The 8,494-nt window shown below is 47.7% G+C and overlaps 1 protein-coding gene across 3 annotated transcripts in view; it reads left to right on the top strand.

Moving 5' to 3' along the window:
- Positions 1-2,828: 2,828 nt before the first annotated feature.
- Positions 2,829-8,494, top strand: part of Pid1 (phosphotyrosine interaction domain containing 1) — a 227,200-nt gene continuing 221,534 nt past the window's right edge. The window contains exons 1-2 of one of the 3 annotated variants that reach the window (XM_048459079.3): positions 3,042-3,167; positions 3,612-3,694. Coding sequence is in view for 1 of the 3 variants with exons in the window: in XM_048459076.3 (XP_048315033.3) it covers positions 2,844-3,167 (324 nt within the window). In the remaining 2 variants the exon portion in view is untranslated. Of the gene's footprint in view, positions 3,168-3,611; positions 3,695-8,494 lie in introns of all 3 variants that reach the window. The other 2 variants (XM_048459076.3, XM_048459078.3) reach the window with 2 other exon arrangements.

Here is an 8,494-nt window from a genome sequence, read left to right as displayed (position 1 = left end):
CCATCCAGGTTGCTTAGATTTTAGGACTTTAGGCTCTGAATTAGATCAATTTTGGTTTAGTAAAATTGCTAAATGTGCTTGCAATAATCTTGTGGATCACATCTCTCTCTCTCTCTCTCTCTCTCTCTCTCTCTCTCTCTCTCTCGTTCCCTTTGTCATTTTCCTTGAACTTGTTTTTATTAGCGTGATGAGACCTGTTTAGATAATTGGCAGTGATTAAATACATGGAATTAGACACGTACTTATGCATCTGCTGTTTTCACTCACAGCAACCGAGCACCTTTTGCATACTTCAGGAATGGTTCCTTGCCAAGAATAAGCCTGTTCGCTCCTCTGAAGAGCATTTTCTGAATGACCATATTGAACTAGCTAGGGTAGAAGAACAGGGCCTTGCTGGGAGGGACCTACATGCACATCTCAACTCTGGCCAGTAGATGGCTCTGTTTCATTCACCCTCCTTGCAGGTTCCACTTGGAAAACCTAAGAGTGGGAGTCGTCCCTTTTGTCCCGCCCCACCATCCCATACCTGGCCCCCTCCAGCCACCTAGTTTCCCGATTCACTGCTTAGTAGAAGTTGGAACAAGTGACTTGGGTATAAATACATCCTCAGCGTCACAAAGTAGGAACTGGTGGTGGCTGAAAGCATTCTCCCCGAGCCGAAGCCTCTTTTTCTTTAAATAGCTCCATGCTCACAACCAGAGGCTGCATTACTGAGTCATAACAATTAATTACATTCGAAGGTGAGAAGACGGGGATTTAACGCTCTAATGCGATTTGAATTTAGGCTGTTATCTCATCCCGCTGCTATTTAAAACAAAGTCATTTTTCCCCCCTCTGGAAGTATCTGCAACTAAGGATGGTTTCAAAGCTTGTCTGAAGACAGCCCTGGCAACAGAAGATTCCTATTTTAGCTGCCTGAGGGGTTTCATACGTACGTTTGGAGTCGCTAGATTTTTATTAAATGAAGAGTATCTCTCAATTTGGGGATGTGATTAAGGAGAAGTAGGAGATCAGAAGGATGTGTTTTATCAGGGATTTTCTAGGTGTTAAGAGTATGCTGGGGAAGTAGTTATTAGAAAAAGGGGGAAAATTCTCATCTGTAAATGACAGGGACCAACCATATTAGCAAAACTGGGAAGTACATGTCCACGTAGGACTGAGGCACCTACCTACACAGAGTGAGCAGCTTTGGATTATTTTATTTTATTTATTTTTTTCAAAGAGTGATCCAGATTAAGGATCTGGGAGTCAGGAAGGGCTGAGAAGGTCCAAGTTAGCAGGAGAGCCATGTGGAGGTCTGGTGAGATAAAACAAACAAACAAACAAACAAAAAACAAAAACAAAAACAAAAAACAGCTTGTGACAATCCTGTGGCTTTGCCATTGGCTCAGTGGGACACCTGAGGCCCTGGGTTTACCTGAGACATACGTTGTATAATGACTTCAAGATCCAAAAGCCTGGAGCCTTGGGTCTGAATAGTAGATGCGCCCCTTACGTGGCTCTGTGCACCTTGAGAAATGGGACATCTATCCAATCGAGAAGTAGACTCTGGAATACTTTGTTCTGTGGGAAGCACTCTGCCCATGCAGGATAAGGGAGAGGCCCAGCTCTTCTCAGGTTCAGGAGCTGATGTTGACTTCACATGGGTGATTAGGCTGTGTGAGGTCTCATAATGGTTTTACACCAGCTCTGCTGACCTCTGGACCTTCCATTGCAGTAGTTTGGGGCCAGGTTCTTCATTCTTCTCTCTCTATTTATTCTTCCTCAGAAGCTCTCTTCCACACATGTTTTGGTCCCATATTCTTCCTCAGCGCGCAGACCCAGGTACTCATCCTAACCAGGACCAACTTCCCCAGCGTCCCTCTCTCAGGTGAATTTGCGTCCCAAGGCATATCCATGGCCAGGAACTCCCCCTCCATGCCGTTTGAATGCATTGTTCAAGCCACTCTCTGGCCTTTGTGACCTGGATAGGTGACCCAAACTCCACATGCCACACCAGTTCCGCTGAAACTCTGGGGTTAGCCACACTTATATTGCAGAAGTGCCCAGAGGATGGGGAGAGCAGACCTGCCATGGGTGCTATGTGGACAGTAGCCAAGCCTGGGGACCTCTAGACCTGGGAGGCCAGCACGGTGTCCCTATGGGTTCTCAGAGCTCCTTCGGCACCTGGCAGATTTGGGGATAGATGCTTGTTGGTGAACTAGAATGTCGTTTCTTTTCTCTTAAGGTTCCCAGGTCCTTTATCCAGCAGAAAGCCCTACATCATGCCAATGGCCCTTGATTCAAGGCTTTCTGCAGACATTTCCAAAGGCCCCATTAAGGACACCCTTCCTCTGCGTTTCTCCACACACAAGACCTGATGCTTTTTTCCCCCTAGTACTTACTTCCAACAGGTCTGTCCTCCTTCACTACCATCTCCCTCACGTAATGTAAGCCCACGAGAGGGATATGCTCTTGTCCTCTCCTGAGTACCACCGTATCTTAGGAACTTAGAGAAGCAGGTGGAACATGAAAGGCGCTCAGTTAACCTAAGGAATGGAAGTGTCTCCCTAGCAACATGCCATGCATGTTCCAAGTGATTTAGAGACTCCCACAGAATGGAACCCCGTGGGGCATCACTCTCATTCCACCAGGCCCTTTTTCCCCCAGCCACTTTGTTTCTTCTCCCAGATCCCAAACGCCGGGGCTTGAACAGCTTCTTTCCTCTGTGCTGGTCCAGACTCTCCAGGGCTAGTTGGCTGCTGGAGGGTCTGCGGGGTGTAGACCCCCACAGCCCAGGGCTCCTGTTCCCCCCCACCTCCTGCAGAAGCCCGCCCGGGCATGCTCAGAGCGCGCAGGTCCGGATGGTGGAGGGGGGAGGAGGGAGCGGCCGTGGCGCTGGGGCCCGGGCGGAGCTGCGCAATCGTCTGAGCTGCGCACCCACTGGCGGCCGGAGCGGAGCCCACAAGTTGCCAGCAGCGGAGCGCCTCTTCGTCCCGCTAGCAGCCCCTGTGCCCACCGGCTGCGGCCGGCGCCAGGACGCTCCACCCGCAGACGTGGACCCCAGATGTGACAGCGGGACCGCGGCCCCTTCTCCTTCCCGGCGCGATTCACAGAGTCTCCCTGCGTCTCCGCTGCCAAAACCCCAAGGCTGGAAGATGTGGCAGCCGGCTACTGAGCGCCTTCAGGTAAGGGGCACCCGAGAGACCGGGGGCCAGCCTGGAAGAGGAGGTGCTGGGCTGAAGAAGCCAAGGTAATGCTTTGGCCCATTTTCAGAGATGTACACCCCTACCTACTCCGACCCCCCAATCCCATAAGATGTATTTATGGGAACTGGATGCTGTGGGCTCAACCCAGAGCCCTGTACCCATCCAGGGTCAGGGGATGATGACACTGATTAAGGGGCTACCTTAAGCCTTAAAACTTTTGGCTCGGAGGTGTTGGTGCGCATGTTGTTATAAATAGCGTTAGACTTTCTGAACAAGATTTAAGATAGCATCTCACTGACACAATTTACTAGTCTGGGATTAGAATATTTGAATCCAGATCTCTCTCTCTCTCTCTCTCTCTCTCTCTCTCTCTCTCTCTCTTTCTCTCTCTCTCCTTTCTCTCTCTCTTTCTCTTTTTTCTAGGAGAAGACAGAACAAATGATTTGTGAAAGCATGCACTTGCCAATATAATTTGGACATGTCAAGCTTGGTTTGGCTTGGTCGTGGTATGCGACATATTTTCTTTTTCCCCTTATTCATTGGCACCCTCTTCCCTTCACGTCCCCTGAACCCAAGCTCCTGCAGATATGTGAAAGGCAAAAGTTAATTTCAAAAGCCAGGAATGCTGATGTTTCAGCTCATCCCACCCAAAGTTTTTCATTGCTGCCCCCTGAAATGTCACAGGGTCTTTGATTTAGGTTCCTAAGGTAGAGAGCTGGGAGAGGGAGGTAACACGGGAGAGGAGGGAGTTTTCCCAGATCAGATTCATCCCGTGACACTCTGGTCCTCGGGATGGCCCTGTCTGGAAGGTTTGATGACTGCCATTTGCTCACAGATGCTCTCCAGGGGAAACAGCAGCAGCTAGTCTCTAAATCCTGCAGCTAGACTTTTTGGCAGACTCGGGGCCACACTGCTGCGTAGTAAACTTTGAAGAAGTGTTTAAGTGGTAAAAGTACAGTACGGCTGGAGGCTGAGCGTCACCAGGAGACTTATGTTGGAGAGGCCAGGATCCCGGCTGACTTTGGGACGTTTCTCAAACAGCATTCCAAGCTCCAAAACAGACAGTCAGATGCTCAGCAAAGCCAACTCTGCCTCTCGGCCCTTATACCCAGCCTTAGCCTCCAGGGGGCATTGCATTGCGCCGAACCAGATTGCCCTCACCCCACAAAAAAGCCCTTTCCAGTGTTCCCCGGGTCTGTGAGTTGGGGAGAGCAGGTTCCCACCTATAGATTCCCCCAAATTCCAGGCCAATTCTTTCGGGTCTTAAAGAGATAAAATCAAAACCTTTGGCTAACTTTGGCGATGAAGAGGTGGTGCCCAGTCTCCTGACCCTCCCTCTCTGGTTTATTAAGAGAATAGCAGAGTGCCCCCCTCCCCCGGGCAACTGGCACAAGGTAACCTAAGTATATTTTATAAGTGGTATCAGATGTCAGTGGTGCATTCAAATTCCTCCTCTGGTTCAAGGCCTGAATTCAATTCCAGAGAATCGGCAGGAGTGAGTGAAGGTGGTGGTTGCCATCCAGGTGCTGAGAATAGGGCGTGGAAGTCCCTTCAGAGATGTGGTCACAGGTCCTCGAGGTAGTGTGTATCGCCTGGCACTCTGTGCTTCTGAACTATTTGTAGATTTTCATCTATTGAGGTTACCCTTACCAGCCTATTCCATTCTTCCTCAGTTCTGCAGCACATGGCCCTTGGCAGGCAAGTGGTCTGGCTTTAATCCCCTGTGGATATTGCTTCTTGACTGACATATTTCCTGCTACTTACGGAAAACATGCACATGTATTTTCCTGTGAGCATCTTATAGTTTGGATATGCTATGAGGGTGCTTTATTTCAAGGTGCCACATTGAAAGGGCCTGGGTTTTAGGGTTCTGGAAAGCTGTAGCAAGGAGGGTTTATCATTGTGAAGCACCCAGTCATTGCTGGAGGGACTCACCTATAGCCAGCACCACTACATGGCTCCAGGTTTAGAAATCGATCTCAAATCTTGAGATCTGTAAAAGCGACCAAAAATGGGGGGCATGTTCTTCATACTCACGACTTCTTCCCAAATTACTCCTGGATTCTTCTTAAAGACATACAGTTTATAGGGTTTTGGTTTTTGCTTCTTTGAGAGGGAGCCCTTGAGGCTGAGTTTGTGAGACAGCTGCTTGTAATAAGTTACTGAGACTGCTTGCCTGGGTATCTCTGTTAAATGGTTGCCTCTCTTATGTCTCTGTGCTCTGAGATGGTTTTCAGCCTCTTTTGGTCCTCAAGACACCATCAGATAGACACAATGGTTTCTGGCTCTGGTATGTTTCCATTCCCAGATACAAAAGGCATGGACATGGCCGTAGGGATGGTATTGGGTGGGGAAATTGCCAGTGAGCCCCTCTTTCCAGCATATTTTAAGCCCTGGGTTCTGCTTACAGATATCTTCAGCTTTACCCTAAAGACTCACTTATTTTTTCCTTTGCTGATTTTCAATACAAACATTTTGAGAGGAGCCAGAGCACAGGAAATACTTCAAGGAAGCATTCCATGAACTTCCCAACAGGGCCAGGCCATCCATCAGTTGTATAAACACCTAGACGCAGAAGAGGTCCAGGAGCAAAGAACAGCGTCCTTTCTTAATTGATTTTTATCAGTTCCCATTGGAAAGCTCCGAGGGTCTGGGAATGCGGCCCAACTTTCCTGAGCCCAGACATTCACCCTCTGACTGACGGTCTTTTCAGAGAATACAGTGAGGGTTCAGGAGCTTGGGGAATCTTTTATCAGACTCAATTATTATTGTCACCATTATCTACTTGCTAGCAAAGAAATATGCTGCTTTTCTTTCCTGATTTGAAGTTTAGTTCTTTGACCCAAATCCAGTTCAGGCAAATGAACCTGTTGCCCTGGGCAGGGCTGAGCTGGGTAATTTCTCATTCAGTCCCAAGAATTGTGGCCACTTCATCTGCTCCCTTGAATTTTAACACTGCTGTGTTGCACTAAAGTTCTTTCCTGGATGCTTCTGCCATTAAACGCATAATAAGAGCAAAGGGGAAATGAAGACTTATTTCGCCATCCTGTGTTTTTAAAAATGTAAATATGAATTCTTCCCTTTTCACCTTCCCCTATGCAAAGTTGACTTCTTTTTTTCTTTCCTTGCAGAGAATCACGGGAGTTACAGATTTTTAAAGAGGCCATTTGAGGCAGGATCTTTTCAGACAAGTGGAGGGAACTTTCTTTCAGTAGAAAAGACTAAGACTTGTTTGTTTTTGTTTTGTTTTGTTTTTCAAATAGAGTTATTGCTTTAGCTTTGATACTTCAGAATCTGCCTGGGTTTTCCAATGGATTTAAATAATTGCTTCTAATGGTCTTTAGAAAGACGAAACCTAAGGTGTTATAGTTAAGTGTTACAATAAACACACAAGTCCCCAGAGAGGGGGAAGGATGGTGATTAAAACAAAACTATCAAAACAAAGGAGGCTAAGACATCGTTAGAGATGGGGACATTGCAGGGATAGAGGCCAACACATCCTTAGGGGTGGACACATTGCAGGGATAGAGGCCAACACATCCTTAGGGGAGGGGACTTGTCAGGGATAGAGTGAAGGAGTTCCAGTCTAGCAAAGCCTGTTAGGTAAGTTCTAGCAAATTCCATGACTGTCTATAAACTACTCCTTCATAAGATGCTCCGTAAAGGTCCAATCGAGTCATTTCTGGGAGATCACACCTTTTCTGTTTTTTGTCCCTGCATCTGGGTTTTGTTTTCTCAATACCAGGACCCCTCTTTGCCTCTTCACTCTCATTCAATCAATGCCTGTGCCTTGGACAAAATGAGGAAGCGTATAAAGAAGACAGTGGTCATTCAGAAAACCATTGCTGCCCAGCCTTACTTTTTGGTTTCCTGTTCAACTTCTGGCTGATAAAGAGACTGAAACTTGTCTTAGCAACCTTTGTTGGGGCTGTGACAACACAGCGGACAGCGTCAACTTTAAAGCAGGGCTTCTCTTGGTTCATGGTTTGAGGAAATGCAGTGCACTGTGTTTGAGAAGACATGTGGGCGTAGCTGGCTCCATGGTAGGGGAACATATTTCAGGCTTCTCCACTTTTCATAGCTCAGAGAGAGGACGAGAGATGGGGTCAGGCTCACTGTTCAATGACCTGCTTCTTCCAGCTAGGCCCCACCTCTCACAATGGATCCACTAGCTGGGGGACCAAGCACCCAAGCACACAAGCCTGTGGGGGGCATTTCACATAGTCACCATGAGCAAAGTTTTCCAATAAAATATTGCTTGAGCGATTTAGGAGGGGGAAGAGTGTATTGTTCCCCAGAATTGCCTTGTGCTTACCCTGCTGTGTTATACCTGGTGTGTCTTTCCCTGATGCTGAGTGGATTGTTCCAGATTGATGTCTCTGCTGTTATGGCAGTTTCCCTGCTCCCCCGAGGAGCGGTACTGACAAGCCAGCGATCGCAGCAGCTGGAGACCATTAGACCTGGCTCATCAAGCAGACTGAAAACGTGGTCAGTCGGACACTCTGCCAGGCAGTCCAAATTGACAACAGGAACACAGACCAGGGTGGGGAGGGGAGAACAGCCTACTTGTCCAACACCTGTTCTCTCTGTATCCTACTACATTGAGTTTGATATAAATTACCCAGATCATTTATTTCCCATGGCCGGTTTTATTCCCATTTTTATAGACAAAGAGATGGTAGGCCAGAGAGTTGAAATGATTTGGCCAGAGTCAGGTAGCAAGAAATGGTCTGAGCCAGAGTTCGACCTGGGAGATTTGATGCAAGACTCACTTCCTACCCTCTTCACTGATCTGGGGAACTCTGATACAAGGAAGGGTGTGATGGACATATTGGTGCTGGTGCTGCAAATACATACACACGATGAGAACACTGCTTGCCTTTTGCTCAGAGAGCTACCAACCCTTTCTCTGGTATGAAGGATTGAATTTAGGGCCTCACACATATATTGGGTAAGTGTTCTACTGCTAAGCTGCATTCTCGCTTTTATTTGTTTGTTTGGTCCGAGACTTATGTATTCCAGGCTCATGTCCAACACACTGTAGCCTTGAACTCCTGGTCCCACTGCTGTGCGTCCTCAGTTCTGGGATTACAGGCTTATGCCACTACGTCCATTTTGTTACGGTGCTGGGGATCAAGCCCAGGGGTTTAAAGCATGCTACACAAGTTCTTTACCAACTGGGCTACATCCCCAGCCATTGCGTATGGTTTTTTATTTTGTGCCATGGTCTCATCCAGTTGCTGAAGTTGACTCTGAACTCACTCTGTAGCCCAGGCTAGCCTGAGGTTTGTGCTCCTCCTGCTTCA

The sequence above is a fragment of the Myodes glareolus genome, chromosome 1 (assembly GCF_982192425.1).
Source record: "Myodes glareolus chromosome 1, mMyoGla1.1, whole genome shotgun sequence".
NCBI lineage: Eukaryota > Metazoa > Chordata > Mammalia > Rodentia > Cricetidae > Myodes > Myodes glareolus.
The sequence above is the reverse complement of the archived record's forward strand: the minus strand, read 5'-3'. Positions and strand labels throughout refer to the sequence as shown.